Below are 20,853 nucleotides of genomic sequence, written 5' to 3' on the forward strand. Positions count from 1 at the left end.
TTGAACTATCCCTAAACAGCTCAGAGTTTGGCCAAACGGCTCAGTCTGACACCCGGAGTCGTACCCTGCCTTCCTGCACCTCAGTCTCCGCTGCCCCGGTCATCACATGTTCCTGATGCCCCGAACGTGGAGACTACGTCGTATTAAAAGTCATCAATGATAGAAGTATTTTGTAACTCAGCACTCAGAGATAATTTGAAATGAATAATATTCAGATCCTGGAGATTCTTGGATTCAGATTCGGATGTAGGCTTTGTCTCTGTGCTGCTGTGTCGTGTCAATCAAAGAGTTAGCTACCAGGCCCACACAATCCTGAGAAATGCTCTGAAATGGAAAATAAGCTGTTTTTCAAAGAGTTTTTTTTCATAGTAATGGATGTCTATTTTCACTTAGTTTTTGTTGACGCTTCATGACACATTAAATGTTGAAATTCTATATGAATTTTAAATATTCCAAGTCACGTTCTCAGAGGCTTTAAGAGGGAAGTCCATATACACCCCCTGAATGGGTCAATTTCATCAAAACCAAGCATCAAAGAAATTAAGCAAATATGGAAGTGCAAACTCCAGTTCCTCAAGTTCCTACTTGACACTGGCTCTGAAAGCTAAAGAATCCCCATTAGGCCCCAAGTTAAACTATGAGCCTGTTATTCCTGCAGATGTGAACATGTTTACAATCTGGTTTTGGTCTCTGTAGCTCATTTCATAACTGGTACACAGTGCAGGAGGTTAATTATTTATAACACATCAGTTAAGATATTATAAGGCTATGAGTTATGCAAAAAAAATTGCATAAGCAGGAAGTAGCTGTTTGCCAGGAAGCTCAAATCCTAGTTCAGCACCACCTCTTTGCCTGTTTCACGGGTGGGCCATCATGTCCAATATGGCGACCACCATTGTTGGGATTTAAAACACCTCATGTCCAGCAGCTCGATCAGGCTTTCCTGCTGCTTTGAGTGAGAGCCAGTTGATATGTGTGGGCTTGTTTACAGCAGACACACACACACCTCAGGAAGTAGCTGTTTGCCAGGAAGCTAAAATCCTAGTTCAGCTCTACCTCTTTGCCTGTTTCACGGGTGGGCCATCATGTCCAATATGGCGACCACCATTGTTGGGATTTAAAACACCTCTTCAGAAACCAGTGGGTGGTGTCACTTAGACTATGTCCATGTTTGCTGTAGTCTACGCTCAATACATGGACTTACTGGACATGTCACACCTATAACACCTCACCCTTGGTTTGCAGTATCTTATTCAACTTCATACAGGTGTGACTGACCTTGGCGTTTCTGCTAGCTGCTGTTATGAAGATACATTCTTTATTATTTACACCTAAGATCATCACTGAGGAGGCAAGCTGTCTGGATTCTCATGTCCAGCAGCTCGATCAGGCTTTCCTGCTGTTTTGAGTGAGAACCAGTTGATGATATGTGTGGGCTTGTTTACAGCAGACACACACACACCTCAGCTGTGCTGTGATTTGGACTTCACACTCCTATGAGTGAAGATTATTTCAGATAAACTACTTTTTGTTATATTAAAATGCCCAGAAGGGGTTTCCAGGTGTAAAATGTTTAAGGGTAGACTTAGGAGTCACAATAACACTTCAGAGAGTCACTACACCACAACAGGAAATAGTATTTGAACAGAAGAAGAAGTCAAAATGTGTTGGTTGTTTGATTTTGTACGGCTAGATTATCTGCTCTCCCCTCTCTCCAGTCTTTATGCTAAGCTAAGCTAACCACCTGCCGGCTGTAGCCTCATTTTTCCTGCATAGTTATTAAAGTGCTCACAATCTTCTTATCTACCTCTCAGCGAGAAAGAGATTAAGCTTATTTCCCAAAACGTTGAACTGCTGCTCTTAAGGTCCAGTACTTGTTGGATGTATTAAGAGTGCTTTCAGCCTCTCTCTGAATAAAGTTGGAACCACTCTTTGTGTGCAGGTCTCTGTGCTGGGATGGTTTCAGGGGGCAGTGCACTCGGCAGAGAAGAAAAAAACATGTCCTCTGCTCCTTTTAATGAAGCCGAGCCCTCGTGTTCCCTCAGAGGGGTTTCCAGGTCTAATTGAGAATAGTAAACTGTTGCTGCTCGAGACAGACTCTCAACAGATGAATGGTCAACTACTTCCAAGGAAAAGGAATCAAGGCTTACACCTTTTTCTGATTCTTGATTTATTTAGCTTTTTTACCTCAAGGCATCTGTATTTGATGTTATGTGTGATCTTAAGAGGCAGGACTGGACTTAAACTGCAAAACAGTATAGCCTAGAGCCTATGATTGCACTGGTACAAGATTAGAAAGGCACAGAAGAAGTCGCCTCATTTCTTTACCCACACCCTGAGTTTATGTTGTGACATGTACCAAATTTGTAATGAACACAGAGACATCATAGTGTTCGGTCTCAGCAGATGTGTGTCTAACATGAGTCTGGTCCTGCTGGAGGTTTCTGCCTGTTAAAGGAAGTTTGTCCTTGCCACTGTAACTTGCTAAATGCTGCAAAGTGCTCTGCTCATGGTGGATTAAGATGAGATCAGACTGAGTCCTGTCTGTAAGATGGGACTGGATCTTATCCTGTCTTGATGTTGGGTCTTTGTTAATAATATAACATAGAGTACGGTCTAGATCTGCTCTGTTTTTAAAAGCGTCCTGAGATAACGTTAGTTGGGATTTGGCGCTACACAAATAAAGACTGATTGGTGATTGTTAGACCAACATGTTGACATTCCACTATTACATTGTTTGCATGGTATCTCCCTAACCCTGCAATAGCCTGCTACAGCTTTAGGTGTAATGAACCAACACAGAAGGGAGGAAACACAGAGGCTTTAGGTACTGCTACATACTGGGTTTAAAAGTGTTATTTAGTTCTGTTGGATCTGGTCTGCAGGATGCTGGGTCAGGCTTCGCCGGATATCCGGTTTCGGAAAGCGGAAGTAAACAAGCTGATAATGAAACTGCTTCTTTAGCATCACTTATGATAAGTTAAGAAGTGGTTTATATGTAATTTAATACTTTTCACAGCACCTAAAAACTGAGTACCCCCCTTCAAAAAAGAAGAACAAAAATGAAGCATAACATTAGCGCTGTGCATTATGGGAAACAGTACACAAGGGAGACTGGTCCGATGCATACTGTGGCATCTTCCCGAATCAATACAACATCCAGGTAGTTTTGGCATACTGCAGATTTTGCTCTTAGTCACTACTGCATACTGAATTTTGGCCCAAGACATGAAACACTAAAACCACAAGGCAGACAAAAGATCCACTCATAAGAAACAGAATACACAGAGAGGACACAAAGACTGGAACATAAGGACAATCTAGAAGATAAAACAGGTAATCACGAATCACTAAAAGAAAACTGAGACCAGACCGAAACATGACAAGTGCGCTTAAACCGCTTGGCCAACAGTTTCCCACTGCCACACAGATTTTATAGTCAAATTGAACCAAGCTTAACTTTGAAAGCTTGAAGGAGGCAAGGCAAGGCAGCTATAGAACATTTCATACACAAGGGCAGCTCAATGTGCTTTACATTAAAACATTAAAAGCATTGGAAACATTCAGACAAGCATTAAAGAGCACAATTAAACTGACAAATATAATAAAACAGAAAAGAAAAGGAAAATTACAAATACTAAAAAATAAAAATTGCATTTAAAGTGAGTTAAAATAAGCTAAGAGCCCAACATGCTTCTAAAAGATGTGCATGAGCACGCCACTAATGTTCGATGACTGTGACTGGTTGATTGTCGGGCCAGGATTGCAATCAAGGATAGGCTCCAGGAAAGTGTCCTCCAAGCATATCACATCAAACTACTACTACCTATGAGTAATGTTGTTCTATTCACAGATAACAAAAACACTTCATGGACTCTGACCACTTCACCCTGTTATTAGTAATTGCAGAAGTCATTTAAAACAGAAATTCAAGGTTAATATTTACTGACAACATACACAGTGTGATGAATGTGTGGTACGTTATATGTGCCAACAGTGCCCGTGTATTATACTCCCCCCATTCTCTCCCCGGCCTTGAGAAAGAAAGCTGCATCTTTTCGGCTCCACAACAGAAGTAGCTATCGCAGAACACATCTGTCTTGTTTCCTTTGCATTATAAGCCCTCACGCTGTGCAGCAGGGGACCACAGCTTTGTTCGGGCCATGCCCCTTTTTTCTTTTTTTTCCTTCATTGTGTGCTTTTCTCTCCGTCCCCCAGCTTCCACAGCTCCGTGGGAGAGAGAAGGAGTTCACCTTGCTCCATGCCCTTGTGGAGCAGATTATGTTGCATGAACCTTGCTTGGCCACTTTTACCCAGGAGTTGGCAGAATTCGAAACTGTCCCAGGAGGTATTTTCTAATCGAGATTTGATCAAAAAGCTGAAAGAAAGCTGTGTTGTACTTTTCTGTTGAGGTCTGTTAAGTGAAATGTGTATTTTTCTCTGTGTGTGTGTGTGTGTGTGTGTGTGACTCTTCTGGATAGCCTCCATCAAAGGCCTGACCGCAGAAATAGATGGTGAGTAGATCGGATTTTTACTACAGAGCCCGAAGACTGCTCTCAAATTTGCTGAGATCTCTGTAATACTGACCCCACTTTTTTTGTGCCAACGTAAGCTCTTTGTGAGACTGTGTGATAGTAACATTTACTACCTCTTTCTGTAATTGAAGTTTGGCTGTACGTTGTGGAAACTGTGTTGTCTGCAGGGAATAAATGGGCCCAATCCAATATATTGTCTGTATGATGTCTTACAAACAGTTACCATGAGCACAAATACAGCTCTGCACATGATCACACAGGAGACAGCATCTGATTTAAAGCTGCTACTTGCCTCAGTGGTCAGATATGACAAATGGTAACCGAAGTGTGTCTCTCTCTCTCTGTGTGTGTGTGTGTGTGTGTGTGTGTGTGTGTGTGTGTGTGTGTGTGTGTTGTTTCAGTCCTGAAGAATGAACTGCAAAAAGTCGTTCAGTACAAAAAGATTTCCAGGAAGAGAAACACAGGAGTTCTTCACCCTAACTTCACCAAAGACCTGAAGGTGGAGTAGTAAATCTTGTCTTTATTATTTATTAACGTGTTCATTTAAATGTACAATGTGTCTTCCTGTAAACAAACATCCAATCGATTGTGTTTATTGTTTCTCACACAAATGAACTGTTTAATATCTGCTCCGTCAGCTTTGGGTCTTCTTCTTCTTCACCTTTATTGGCACACTGCTGCTTTAGAAGGAGCTTTATAGCCAAGAGGGATGCAATCAGATACTTATTCATTATTTTAACATGCACTGATGATTTCCTCCAAACAGATTCTAGTGGCATCCACATTAATAAAAAGGGATCCATGCAGGCCTCGAACACGCTGTAAAAGCCCTCTCAACAGTATTGGAAGTATCTCCCAGAGATATTATGGTGCGACTAATTTCTTAGATTAAACTGAAACTTAAATTCTGACTAACTAACTAAAGGTCAGAAAAGTGGTTCACTGAGTTTGTCTAAAGGAAGCAGAGCTAGCACCCCCTGCCTTTGGTCCTCCCTGCAGGTTAACGTCCAAAAGCCTGTGTTTTTTATGTACTACTTCAGTCAAGTTAGGGTCCAGTGATCAACAGTAATGCATACAACTGGTCACAACATGCTAACCCGAGGAGGTCTTTCAGATCCAAGCCACGGGTCCTAATGGGTGCAGCTTCTCAGTGTGGTTAGCTGCACCTTTATGCTAGGCTCGTAGATGGTAGTGCATGTTACTTTGTCTAGTTAGCCGTCTGGGAGTTTTTACAGTTAAATATGCCGTTCAAAAGCGCAGATGTGTCATTATTTTCCAATGAATCGAGAGTAGAAGTGGCACAAATATGCTGCTCCAAAAGGGACAAAAATTCACATGATTATTGGACCTTAATTACATCACAATTAACACATTAACGCTGACAGCCCTAGTAATAATCAAAGATAAACTGTGATTGGTATATGTAGGAGAGAAAGTGTGGATCTTTGGTGTGGCAGCAATCACCTCAGGGTGTTGCGTTAAAACACAAATATGATGTCCAGGTGTGAGTGGGGAATAAACATGCTGAATCCAGGGCTTAGTTTGTATCTTTATCCAAGTTGACTGGCATACAAATTAGAGCTGAACTTCTTGAAGGTGTGTGTGGTTCTAAATAGAAAGTCACAAAACATACTATTTAGCAATATATATATATTTCACACAGCAGCTAGTAAAACGCAGAGCTTATTCTCTAACGTACAGCACGTTAGCTATTAGCTTTAAACAACAAGGAATTAACAATAAGACTGTAGGCTACATCAAGTAATTGAATCATCGTGTAATTCAATGCAGAACGTCTACAAAAATAAATGGCAAATAAGTACAGAAGTACTAAAGAAATGCAGTATTCTGGCTGAAATAAACTGTTATGCTATCAATTAGCGATTAGCTCAAATCACGTTAGATGCATATGTAACCAAGCTAGGGCTGGAAAGGGATTTCTGGGTTTAGAAGATAAAATACCAACAACGCCACCTTGGGACTTTCACCCAAAGAGTTTTAACAATATACTTATTTTTTAGTTACCGACCCTTTAACAGAGGGTTTCCCCTTTAACAATACACAGGTTAGTCCACAAACGAATACAAAGGCATGGTTTAGGAAAAATATATATACAAGCTTTATTTAATTAGCAGACAAAATAGTTTTTAAAACACAACAATTACTACTTCATGACGGACACCAGAAATCAGTGTTGGGACACCGCTAACTGCAGCCAGGCTTATCTGTATCAGGCCTATAAACACGGCACACTCACTACAATAACACACACATCTAGTTAATAAATTAGACTATGCAAAGGACATGAACAAGCCTGACACAATAAACTGTAGCTACAGCCACGGCTGCTTACACAGCCTGGACGGGGATACTTCAACACTGTTACTGAGTAGAGTATTTAAATCACACTGTTACTGAGCAGAGTCTTTAAATCACATTGTTACTGAGCAGAGTCTTTAAATCACACTGTTACTGAGCAGAGTCTTTAAATCACACTGTTACTGAGCAGAGTCTTTAAATCAAGACAAAAAGACAAGCAGAAAGACAAAAAGACAAAAAGAGACAAAAAGACAAGGCAAAAGTGGCAATCTGCAACAAAATACATGAACGTTAACCACTTACATACAACAAAAACACACGGCACATTAAGATAAACAAAACCCAGTTGAGGTTTACCTCGGCCGTCCGCGACCCGATCACGTCACTACCCCACGCTCGTCCCGCGTACTATATGCGTTGGCGGCACACAACGATCCGCCAACCCGAAAGGAACACCGTCCTGGAGTTAAAGTGAAAGTTACTCACATGTACGGACGTTGAAAACACTTAACACACGCGACTCGTACCTGCTCTCAACCCGGAGCTCTGCAGAGACTGAAGGGAGCTCCGTCACTCAATTTTATCCCCGCAAACAACCAGGTAACCGCAGGTGATTGGTTCCCACCCAGCTGTGGGGCATGAGCGCTAATCAGCCGGTTACACATATAACCAAAACATCAAACACACGAAATTGCACAAGCATAGTTAGCATGAACAATGCAATACATGAAACTCCAATTATTACTAACTCACGTGTACCATGGACGCACACACGGTAAACAAAACGTCTGTCACCAACAGCTTTAATCTTAATGCTGAATCTAGGCATGTCTCCCTGCCTGCGGTACTCCAGGGATACGTTGTGAGATGCTGTATTCAATCAATCAATCAATCAATCAATCAATCAATCAATCAATCAATCAATCAATCAATCAATCAATCAATCAATCAATCAATCTTTATTTGTATAGCGCCAAATCACAACAAACCGTACCTCAAGACTCTTTTCAAACAGAGCAGGTCTAGACCGTACTTTATGTTCTATTATTAACAAAGACCCAACATCAAGACTGGATAAGATCCAGTCTCATCTTACAGACAGGACTCAGTCTGATCTCATCTTAATCCACCATGAGCAGAGCACTTTGCAGCATTTAGCAAGTTGCAGTGGCAAGGACAAACTTCCTTTAACAGGCAGAAACCTCCAGCAGGACCAGACTCATGTTAGACACACGTCTGCTGAGACCGAGTTTGGGTTGGAAAGAGAGATAGAGGAGAATAAGAGAGAGAGAAAGAGAGTGATGATCGCAATGAGATGGATAGTAGTAGTACTATTTTTGCAGGGATAGTTTGTTCGAAACATATTCCAGAAAACAAATCATCAATTGTCTGTTTTTTCAGAGCAAACATGACTCTCCATGACTTCCTTCATTGCCAATAAAAAACAGAACTGCAGTATCTCCTGCGTTGCAGCTGTGTGAGGGTCAGAAATACTCTGTGGAAGGCCACTTGTATTTGTTCAAAACATCCCTTTTTTTTACCCCAACATACACATTGTTTATTGGATTTCCTTCCTTGTTCTAAATGTTGGCTATGCAGAAGTTAAAGCCTATAAGTTCCAACAAAGTTTGAGGAATGGTTTAGTATCAGAACGAAGAAACTCACAAGGAGTCTCCTTTTTTCTTTTCTCTGTACCCCAGATGGCAATTGAGAAATACAACATGGATCTGGCTGCACTGACGAAGACGTGTGAGGAGATGAAGAAACTCTACTCTGTCATACTGGTAATCCTTGAGTTATTATTTCAATATCTCTTTTGTACAGCCCCGGAGATGGATTGCTTTCCTTTCCAGTAGTGTCTTGATGGCCCTCTTCAATTATTTGTCATGTTATCTCCTCCTCTACTCTGGGAAAGTACATATATCTCCGAGTAAGAAGTCCCCAAGGTTACTTCTTTTTCACTATAGGTGTCCTTTGAGGCCTACACGAGGACATAATACATCTTTTACCCCGAGCTGCAGGGTTGACATCCTTTAACAGAAAACACAGCTTCAAAAAATGCTACACCTTCTCCTTTGGATAATTTCCTCAAGATTTAATGCAGGATTTCCGCAGTTTTGTGAATTCAGAAAAGTGTGAGGGACAAGTTCATCCTGACCCTTAATGTGTGACATCAGTGAATGGTCCACAAAACTTTGAAAATGAGAATCTGTTAAAGTAACCCTGGTGGGTTTCAGATGTGTTGTTTTTCAAAGAAGCAACACATGAAAGAAAGAAAGCAGACCACAAAACTCTGTGGATGAATCCTTCTGGAGAAGAAACGGTTGTAAAGGGTGGTGTAGTTGGAATAATCATTTCTATTTAGTGAACTCAGATTGTAAAATAATGGTGATATGTTGCTATGATTCAGCTGCAATCTCAGAACCCATTCACTATTGTCTGAGGATGATATATATGCCCCTTGGAAACTTTTGGAGCATGCCGATGTAGCCAGTGGTTGGCTAAAACGACTCCAAGCTAGGAATTCTTTTTCATGACACGAATGTTTTCCGTCCAATTAGCTGCTTCAGATCAAAGGCAGAGCAAACACTGCTCCTCATTGTGATATGTAAATGGACTTGTAGTTATATAGTGCTTTTCTAGTCTTTCTGACACCTCAAAGCGCTTTTTTACACTACTCGTCACATTCACCCATTAACACCCATTAACACCCATTAACACCCATTCACCCCCATTCACCCCCATTCACCCCCATTCACACCCATTCACTCACTGTTGGTAGACGCTGCTATGTAGTGAGGGACCTTCAGTGTTAGCTAATCTCATTCATTCACATTCAAACACCTCTGAACAACAGAGGGAGCAATTCAGGGTTCAGTGTCTTGCTCAAGGACACTTCGGCATGTGACTGCCGGAGCTGGGATTGAACCGCCAACCTTCCAATTGATAGACGACTGACTCTACCCACTGAGCCACAGCCGCCCCGAAAAGTGTCTCAAAAGAAACACTATAATTTCTTGTTTCATTCCATCCATTGAATTAGTAGCCAACTCATATCTTTTAGGTGAGTCTCAGTTTCACTGTTAAAGGTGACATATCACGCTTTTTTCATCAATATATATTGGTCTAAGAGGTCCCCAAAACATGTCTTTGAAGTTTATGCTCAAAAAAACACTTTGAAATCAGATTTTGGTCTGCCTGAAAAGCCCTCTTCTTCAGTCCTCCTCAGAACACTCTGTTTTCTCTCTGACCACGCCCCCTCAGGAAGTGGATGTGCCTCGGCTGTCCAGCACGTTGAACTAATGTTTACATGTTGGCTGAATATACACGGCTGCTCACAGACCCGCGTTACTTCAACCCTCTGAATCTGATCCTGACGGAGAGGCGCCTGTAGCAGGACCTTTCTGAAGGATTGGTCACAGATTTAGTGTTTCTTGTTGTTTTATTTATCAGTATGTCGACGTGTGTCTTGGTACACAGCTACGAACATGTAGCTATGTGGCTATGCTAATTAGCGCTAGCACTTATCCATGACAAATAAAAATCATCCACTAGATCTTCAAATCTGCAGACGTGGGGAGTAAAACCGACCTCTACAGCAGGACCTTTCTGAAGGATTGGTCACAGATTCTGTGTTTCTTGTTGTTTTATTTGTCAGTATGTCGACGTGTGTCTTGGTACACAGCTACGACATGTAGCTATGTGGCTATGCTAACTAGCGCTAACACTTATCCATGATAAATAAAATCATCCACTAGATCTTCAAATCTGCAGACGTGGGGAGTAAAACCGACCTTTGTGTTTATTAAGACAGCCTACAACTAGCATGCCTCCCTCCTAAGCTCCTTGTTAGCACACATTTGTGCAGGTAATGAAAAACGGAGGAGGGATTCAGTATTATTTTATACAGTCTATGGGCTGAACAAGCTCCGAGCTCTGACTCCGTGACAGACCGGATATTGTTGTTACGTAACAAAAACACGGAAGTCTGAAACGGCTCGTTTCACACACATTTACAGAAAGGTGGAGAAATCAAAACAGGGGCAGAATGGATTTTTTTCATTCTCGGGGGGTTTGTAGACAGGGACACATATTTCAGGTAGAGAACCATTAAAAAGGCCATTTTGCATATGTCACCTTTAATAGTATGCTAAGTCACAAAAAAGCTCAACTCTGGCTTACCTCGGGGTATGAACCAAAAAAGAAACTTTTTATTGCAATCAACATGCCTTTGTAGTGCCAAAATGTGTTGCCACAGTGTGTTGCAGATCTGTTAAAAGTAAAAAATAAAGCTTTATCAGGTTTGTCCTCAGGATTAAAAGGAAACAACCTTCACAATAGTTGTTGTTTTAATGGAAGTCAGATCGAAGTTTGGGAGACACACCATTTATTTATTTATTTATTTACACAAAAATACAACTATAGTGCAGTAAAAACAATATGTTTATGAGCATGTTTGTTTGGTGTGTATAAACCTTTAAGTGGTTTGTATGGAAGGACATGACTAAAAATATTTTATTTTCTCTGTTTTTTCAAGATATTTAGTTCATTTTGTCATTATCTCAAAAAAAACAAAGCTTGTTACCTCGAGATCTCGACTTATTTTTCCCGTGATAATGGGATGGTAGCTGTTTTTTTTTGTGTTTTTGATCTTCAACCTGATAATTAAACAAAATAATCTACAACAAAATAATTAAAGAAACTGATAAATTACCTTTCCTATAACCTGAAGTTACTTGGTTACCTTATGTATAAATGTGCTCCTTATATGTTTGCATGGAAGCCCTAAAAGAACATGATTAAATACATTTTGTTTCCTCAGTTTTCTGGTCTTATTTTTCTCGTTATCTCGAGTAAACAAATGTTGTTATCTTGAGATAACAAGAAATAAGTTGGGATCTTGAGAAAACAGAGAAAATTGAATGTGTTTAATCATGTCCTTTTGGGGCTTCCATAGATTTATATGAGAACCGACTAGGAAAACAATTTCAAGATAACCAAAAACCCCTCCTAAACAAGAACACACCTACATTTGTTTGCAGATTTCTGTTCATATGGTTAAATAAATCAGCATCAGATTACCTCTAGGGTGTCGACACAAGGGATTGTGTTGTAATTTCAAATCAAACTGTTTTCCTACACACAACAAAGCCTGCTGATGAGTCACTACTTCTCAAACTATAAACATACAAACAGGAACCATAACACGTCCCGTCCAAAAATCCAGGCCCCTTCCCTCAGATTCTACATGTAGGATCTGTAAATAGAGATTGAGTCACTTGCAACACTTCTCATATAAATCCTTTGGACATTTGGTGTCAAATTGTAAAAAGCTCCATAGCTATCAAAGTCGAGAGTCTTATCAAGCATTAATCAAAATCTGAGTGGCAATGAGCTGTCACAGCGATTTGACAACCCAGATCTAAAAAACCCTCCTGTCATGTAGACCTTTTCTAAAGACTGTGTGGGTGTACCAGATCATGTTTTGATAGACAGCTGCCTGTCCCCACACACTAACCGTGCATAAGTGGCTGCGTTAGTGTAGGTTTGAATGTTTGAGTCATCTGAGACAGATTCGGAAGAGGAAGCAGAAGCAAAGACATCTGTTAATTATTCATTTTGAATGAATGGCGAGTTATGAAACGCTTAACTTTCCATGTTAGGGTCTGCGTTAGGCATGCACATGGAGTGTGAGCTGAGGTGACCCTGTTTGTTACCAAAGCTATGAATGCAATGCTTTGCAGTGTAAGCTAGTGTTATGAATTGCCCCTGACAACAGTCAACATCTCAACCAGAATCTAGATCAACACTGCCATCGAAAGTAACAAACCACGTCAACACTCAAGGGCCACTGCTGTAACTATTTGCAGATGACATATGGGTGTTAACAGTCAAATAACTGGCCTGTGACTGTTTCTAAGATTGATTTGGAGAGTTAGTTGTAAGCCACTCTCAAGTGAAACCATGTTTTGGTTAATAAGTGGTTGTGGCATTCTTTATTTCATTCTTGTCAATCTGAGGTCTGGCTTTTCACAAAAGTTATCAGGCTGTCTTCATCACAGCAGCCTCACACCCACCTGAGGTGTGCGTTTGTATATATTTTTAAAGGCACAGCGTTTAGTATTTATTGGAATTTAGTTGAATAAACTTGGTAGAAGTGGACTATTCATAAGTAATAGGTGTATAAGCACCTAAATTTAAAACTTCTTTTGTTTTTATAAGCTTGGAATGAGCCTTTTTATATCTACATCAAGAGCTTGCACCGCCATCTTTCTACTGTAGAACAGAACAAAGAAACATGTTTTTGACTTGAGAGAGTGACAGCAGAAAATGTACCGGTTGGAACAAGCGGCAACCTCTGGTCTAAAAATATGAGTCCAATGTGGAAGTGTTATAAACTGCAGTTCATCAAGGGTCCACTTGAGGCTGGCTCCGGAAGTACCACATACACACCAATTCAAAAAAGCTGATCTTTACAGCAGAAATAAACATGTTTACAGCCTGGTACAAAAGACAAGTGTAGTCTGGATAGCTCATTTCTTGATCAGCACACACTGTACAGGTGGTGGATTTTTTCATAATGCGGCAATTTTGAAGATATGAGATTACGAGTCTTCCAATGAGAAGCTCAGCTGACTTGATTGACAGGCGGGAACACTGTAGCTGTTGGCTAGGAGACTCAAAGCCCGCCTCTTTACCTCGCAATCGCTTGACAGCAGCAATATGGCTGCCGTCGCCGATTGGCCTCAAAACAAGGCTACAGATGGGTGACGTCACAGATACTACGTCCATATTTCATACAGTCTATGGGTTTAAGATGAAAAGGAAGAAGAAGAGTGGTTGTTGTGCAAAGGCATTGGTATTGATTGAAGTTTTTGAAAGATGGATGATTAGGGAAGGATGATGCTAACTATGCATCGCAGAAGCTTGTAATGCTAATGGAGCTTTGACAACATCAGGGGTGAGACCAACTCTTGGTTGTAGTGATTTGAGGTTACTACCACAACAGCCTGAATACTATTGGGTCACTTACAGCTGTACAAAAATGCAGACTTAGGCGGCGTGTCCACTGCCAGCTTTTTTTGCGGCAGTAGCGCCCACGACCTCATTTTCTGAGCGCTTCTCGCCAGCGTTCACTGTTGCTGGGTAACGGTAGTCGTCACGCCGTCACTTCCGCGTCCCGTCATGTCTGTTTTGAAATCCTCTGTATGCTTCATACATGCTTTCATTCGGACCTCTGCCATTGTGTTGACAAAAATGATTGCAGAAGTCCCGCCCCTTCTTGATTCCGATTGGTCGGTGATCAAGAAGTGACACTGATGAGCGTGGCGGTCTTCCAAAAGTTGAACTATTTTCAACAGAGAGCGCTCAGAGCACTGCGAAAAGAGGGTGTTTTTGCGCTGAGGGTGCTGAGCGCTGAAAACACTGAATCACATTGAGTTTGAAAAGAAAGTTGTCACTGCCAGCGAAAAAAAAAGCCGGCACTTGACACTCTGCCTTACAATGGAAAAAAGAAGACCGAAATAGAGAACGCCACACACCTTTGGTGGGACAGACAGCTCTTTGTTGTTGGAAGTCTTCATTTTGACCATTGGATGCCCCCTTTTAACGACACCAGTGTGAATGAAGTGGTGATGATGTCAGTAATGCACATAAAGATGTTGGAGGTGAGCCAATGTGAGATTGCTTCAGACAATACTTCAACTTTGAATTGAAACTATCTTGAAGTGCTAACTATCATATACTTCAGACTCTTTATTTCATAGATTGGATACTCAGAATGTGGTTTCTGGTGGTTAGAAGTACTTCTTGTTGTTGACTCATCCCTTAGAAAACAAAAATGCAAATAAATGTGTGTTCTGAGACGGTCTGTTAAATATGGTTGTCTGTAAGCATTAATCTCAGCATAAAGGTCTCTCATACAGAAAATCCCTCTGTCACTCACACCAGCAGATTCAGTGGGAGCCCTGTGCTTCCTTTGATCCCGTTGTCTATAAAGGAGGACATTTCCTTTGCCCACTAACCTGGTTAGATTAAGTTTATAGAGCTCAAGCCTGCTTTTGACATTTTAGCAGGTACTCTGTCTTTTTTTATAGAGTTCCCACCAAAAACAATCAATACAAAAGTAGAGCCTATTTTCTCACCTTTCCCATATCTCCATGGACAATCCATCATCATAGTGAGTCCACTTACCCTTCCTGCTGTGTTTGTGCTCTGAGATATTTTACTGTGAGCTGTGAGCTTTGGGCTTGGTAGGAAATTGTGTTATATTAGACCCGCAATTAGATTCCTGTGGACTGCAAACTTTTTCTACTTCGCACACAAGCAAGCAAGAAGCAGGTCCCTGAAGGCAGTCAGTGCGCATTAAAGTGAGTGTACAAAATAATAAGGATTTCCCCTGCTTCCTTTCAAACCTTCCCTCGCCCTCTTTCTTTGCGAGTCAATAAGTTAACAAGGGACACCGTTATTTTTACATGAGCATTTTCATCTATTACAAATTAAAAGAATAGCTGGACACTTCTTAAATTGCTTTTATACTTGCATGTAAAATAAGAAAGATGAACAAAAAACATGCACATCATTAGGATAAATATGAAGGTATGGCTGACAGATGCATGAAAACAGAGGCAAACAGCAAGCCTCATCGACTTCATGAAGTCTCCTGTGACAAAAAATATTCTTTGGTCAACAAATTTGTTCCTATCATCTCAAACAACCCAAGGCTCATTCCCAAAATAAGTGCATCTTTCATCGGCAGGCTACTTGTGCAGTACCCTACCACTAGCCTGAAGCCTCTTCATGGGTCTTTGATGTCACTGAACATACACCTTTTCTCTGCTCATACTAATGACAGGGACTGAGGCCTCACTCTGATAAAAAATATAGTTAGTAACAGTCTCACTCATGGTTAGTAGTAACTTCTTTAATTCATAAAACTAGGAATACAGACATTTTAATATCATTTTGAAAGGTACTTTATTGATCCCCAGGGGGGAAATTCAATTTTTGGACATGCTACACACACAGTTTTCTTGGTATATACATACAAATGCACACACATGCAGTGAACATGCTTAGGGAGAGATGTCAGAGTGAGGATACTGCCGTCAACTAGCGCACCCAGAGCAGTTGGGGGTTTGGTGCCTTGCTCAAGGGCACCTCTGCAGTGCCCAGGCAAGTGAACCAGCACCTCTCCAGCCACCAGTCCACTTGCCAAACTTCGTCCATGCTTGGACTCGAGCCGGTGATCCTTCGGTTCCCAAGCCAAGTCCCTATGGACTGAGCTACTGCCAACCCCATTTTAGAAGAGCAGGTAGGCGTTTTTTGGGCTCAGTGACTAAACCAAGCTCCCTGTTTCCTGATGTTTTCATTATTTAGACTGTATTACACGTAGCTGATTGGCTGTAGTTTTGTGTTCATATGAAAATGCTATCAACTTTCTCATCTTACTCCTAACAAACAATGAAATGAGGTACAATGAGTTAAAATAACTCCCATTTCAGAGAGTTCCAGACAAATGCAAATAAAACCATAGCTGCAAGCAGCTCTAAATGGGCCCTCGCACCGTATACTGCACTTTGGGGTGTAGTGCATGTTAGGATTTGGTGCATGTTTCAATGTGTTGCCGCTTCATTGCCTTTATAGTAAATAAAAGGCATTCTGGCTCTGAATTCGTGTTTTTCACAGATCATGAAGTGAGAGCATGCAGTTTAAATTCTATGTTCTTCTACTAAGACATGTCACACAAGGCTTCCTGCCTCTGATCAGTGGGTGGCAGTATGGCAAAGATACAAAAGTGGCATACAGGTGTTTTCAAATTGAATTTTCCTTTAATAACAGGACAGCTGAAGAGAGACAGGAAATGTGGGGAGTAGAGAGCGGGGGAAGACATGCAGCAAATGGTCGACCAGCCGGGAGTTGAGGCGGCGACCTCTGCAACGAGGACTGTAGCCTCTATACGTGGGGCGCTTAGACCGCTAGGCCACCAGTGCCCCCATAATTAGATTTGAACCTAACATTTACAGTTTGAGGCATGTTGGAGCCTCTATAACTGAGATACAGTAACTTCCTGTTGTGTGGTGAGACATAAAATCAAGATCTGAGATTATTAAAGCTCCTGTGAAGGGTTTATCGTGCGTTATCAAAACATATGTAAGTAAGTAAGTACATTTTATTTAGTATAGCACCTTTCATGGAATAAAATCACAAAGTGCATCACAGAAAAAAATATTCAATTTAAAATGAAATCACAAAAAAATGAAACCATTAAACATTAAAAGAAACAGACAATAGCATAATTAAAACATTAGTCTGTCCAAGGTGAGTCGAAGGCCTGTTTAAATAAATGTGTCTTTAAGAGTTTTTTAAAGGCGACAACAGAGACAGCTGGATGAATATTTAAAGGAAGAGCATTCCACAATATTGGTGCCACCACTTAAAAAGCACGGTCACCTTTTGTCCTTAGACGAGCCCATGTCAGAATCAGAATCAGCTTTATTCGCCAAGTATGCTTGAACACACAAGGAATTTGACTTTAGTAAACTGTGCTCTCTTTGTACAAGGCATAAGAATAAGAATAAGAATAAGAACTACAATAAAAAATAAAAAAATAAATATAATAACAATAACCTTAGCTATAAATACAAAGAAACAACAAATAGGCTTGACTAATATGTACAGGCTAAAATAATATGATGAAGTGCAGTGGTGAGTTGCAGAGGTAGTTTTACATTATAAAATATAGTAGTTAAATAGTACAAAAAATAGAAATATGGAATTCTGCTTGGAGAATTGTTGCATTGTGTATCTACATGTATATTTACAGAGAGTATTGATCCAAAAGGTATGACACTGTTATGGTTTAGTGTTCATCAGAGTGACAGCCTGGGGGAAGAAGCTGTTCTTATGGCGGGTTGTTTTGGCGCACAGTGATCTGTAGCGTCTGCCAGAGGGGAGGAGTTTGAAGAATTTGTGTCCAGGGTGTGAGGGGTCAGCGGTGATGCTACCTGCCCGTTTCCTGGCCCGGGACCGGTACAAGTCCTGGATGGGGGGCAGGTCGACACCGATTTTTCCTGCAGTCCTTATAGTCCGCTGCAGTCTGTGTTTGTCTAGTTTGGTTGCAGAGCCAAACCAGACAGGGATGGAGGTGCACAGAACAGACTGGATGATTGAGGTGTAGAACATGATCAGCAGCTCCTGGGGCAGGTTGAACTTCCTGAGCTGACACAGGAAGTACATCCTCTGCTGGGCCTTTTTTCTGATAGTGTCTATGTGGGAGGTCCACCTCAGGTCCCGGGAAATAGTGGATCCCAGGAACCTGAAAGAGTCCACAGTAGACACAGTGCTGCTCAGGATGGTGGGGGGGGGCTTCTCCTGAAGTCCACTGTCATCTCTACCACCTTGAGCGGGTTCAGCTCCAGATGGTTCTGACTGCACCAGAGTGCCAGCTGTTCCACCTCCTGTCTGTAAGCAGACTCGTCTCCGTCCTGGATGAGACCGATGACGGTGGTGTCGTCTGCAAACTTCAGGAGTTTCACCGAGGGGTCCCCTGAGGTGCAGTCATTGGTGTAGAGGGAGAAGAGCAGTGGGGAGAGAACACATCCCTGTGGGGCGCCAGTGCTGATGGTCCGGGTGTTGGATTTGATGCTCCCCAGCCTCACCTGCTGTCTCCTGTCCGTCAGGAAGTTGGTGATCCACTGACAGATGGAGGCCGGCACTGTGAGCTGGGTGAGGTTCTGGTGCAGGATTTCTGGTATGATGGTGTTGAACGCAGAGCTGAAGTCCACAAACAGGATCCTGGCGTAGGCCCTTGGGGAGTCCAGGTGATGCAGGATGTAGTTCAGACCCATGTTGACTGCATCCTCCACCGACCTGTTTGCCCGGTAGGCAAACTGCAGGGGGTCCAGCAGGGGGCCTGTGATGTCCTTCAGGTGGCTCAACACCAGTCTCTCGAAGGACTTCATGACCACAGACGTCAGGGCGACGGGCCTGTAGTCATTGAGTCCTGTGATGGCGGGTTTCTTTGGGACTGGGATGATGGTGGAGCTTTTGAAGCATGAGGGCACTTCACACAGCTCCAGCGATGTGTTGAAGATCTTTGTGAAGATGGGGGCCAGCTGCTCAGCACAGACTCTCAGGCAGGACAGGCAGACACGCCGTCTGGTCCTGGTCTCTCTATATGACCTGCAAGAACACATACAACAAGATCATTTCGTTCTATACAGTTAATTTAAATGCCTTTAGTTGCTCCCATTAAAAATAGACGCATTTAGACAAAATCTGAAAAGAGATAGGATGTACCACTCTGTCCACAGGGGGCGCCAAAACCAACATAAATCAAAAGTTCCCCACAGGAGCTTTAATATTTGATTCTTTTAAAATTGTATTCTGTTTTAAATGATTCCCAGCATCTGATTTTAATAACCTTGATCTCATTTGTTGGTGTTTGAGTATCTGTGTATGTGATAGAGATAGACACGGAGAAGAAATGATATCACAGTTCCATGTATCCATCAGTTACAACAGAGATTTGTTTTCTTGGGCTCGGATGGTGCTACACACTTCAAGCATAATCTAAACTATGGTTGACATTTTGACAACAAAGTTAAGTGTAGAATAAAGTATAATATAGTCAGGGGCTTTTCTCTTTTTAAATGAAACAGAGTGTTTGTGCTTTGTGTGAGGCCTCTGCCCTTGAAGCTAAACCTTATTATGGAGGCTGTTTAAATTAACTTGACCTTTAAAGAGAATAATTTAACCAAATGAGGAATCAATCAGACATAAATGCACTTTATGAGATGCTATTCATCATGTGCATTATATAAATTATAGATATAAAAGAAACTGTTATTTCAGTAACTCCTGGGGGGATATTTTCCCTGAGAGTTATTGTACATTAGAGCTTACATTTAGTAAAAAAAAGAACTTTAATACCGACGCATTAATCCACACTCTGGTCTATATGCTCAATCAGTGGCATTAAAACATTGGTAAATAGACCGTCCTCTGAGGAGAGCCTCTCCTTCCATTTTAGTGTATGTCATAAAAAATTCAAACTATTCTTTTCAAGTGAAACGTAACATGATAAATCTTAAGATTTAGGTGTTGTTCCTTATTCGAGCAATAAATCACTTCAAGTATTATTGAAAACAGTCTGCTGGTGAAGTGGCTGTGGCCTTTAAAAGTTTTACAATTTGACCTTTAGCTGCAGTGTCCCCCTCAGGCCAGGAGTTGTTTTTAATCAGCAGGGAGCTGTGACAAAATGCACCGTCATCCCTGCATGTTTAAATCAAAGCTGCACCGGTGGAATCTCAACTTTTGGTGCGTTTAATAATGCAGTGTTACTTTTTAAACTGCAGCACCCGTATTAGTGCATTCTGTGCCTTCTCGTGTCAAGTGCAGGCACAATCAGATCATTGTGCTCAAGGATCAAGAGTCCATCTCTTAGTCTGCAGCTCCACCTGCGTCCCTCTTCTCCATCCTCGTCTGATTTCAGCGCGTGTGGGGGCCGCTGTTCTAATATTGTGTCTGTGAACGCTGCTGAATATACAATAAAGGCCTTCAGGAGCATAGCAGAAAATGATTTAGAGTGACTCGGCTGTGTTTCTGTGCAGAGGAGCAGCAGGTTTGGGAAAGGCTTCATATTCGCTTGTCTTCTCATGGGAGAGGAGAATTCATAATGATGCCCTTGAATAGCCAACATGCAAATTTATTAATCATAGAAGAAGCTCATAAAAATTTTGGGGGGGTCTGATTTTGGAGAAGTGTCTTTTCCTTTCTTTCTGTCGATGTAATTCTGGAGGCATGATTTTATAAGAGTTTGAAATAGAAGCAGACTCTTTATGTAACATGCTTCTCTGTGCTGGACGTATGATACACTGGATGCATAGTCATAAAAACTGAGAGCTGTGATATAATCAGATCTCTTCATACACAGTGATACATACCTTTAAAACACAGTCGGTAAGAAAGTAAGTAAAAAGCTTGTCCCTGCATATTT

General features: G+C 41.4%; 1 protein-coding gene across 1 annotated transcript in view; it reads left to right on the forward strand.

Annotated features, from left to right (window-relative positions):
• The window catches only part of LOC117820938 (formin-like protein 13), a 96,430-nt gene that overhangs the window by 64,762 nt on the left and 10,815 nt on the right, over positions 1–20,853 (forward strand). Inside the window, exons 13-16 of the mRNA XM_034694892.1 lie at positions 4,219–4,348; positions 4,482–4,514; positions 4,937–5,034; positions 8,555–8,638. Of these exons, the coding sequence (XP_034550783.1) occupies positions 4,219–4,348; positions 4,482–4,514; positions 4,937–5,034; positions 8,555–8,638 (345 nt within the window). The remainder of the gene's footprint in view (positions 1–4,218; positions 4,349–4,481; positions 4,515–4,936; positions 5,035–8,554; positions 8,639–20,853) is intronic.

This window comes from Notolabrus celidotus, chromosome 11, assembly GCF_009762535.1.
Source record: "Notolabrus celidotus isolate fNotCel1 chromosome 11, fNotCel1.pri, whole genome shotgun sequence".
NCBI classification, from domain to species: domain Eukaryota; kingdom Metazoa; phylum Chordata; class Actinopteri; order Labriformes; family Labridae; genus Notolabrus; species Notolabrus celidotus.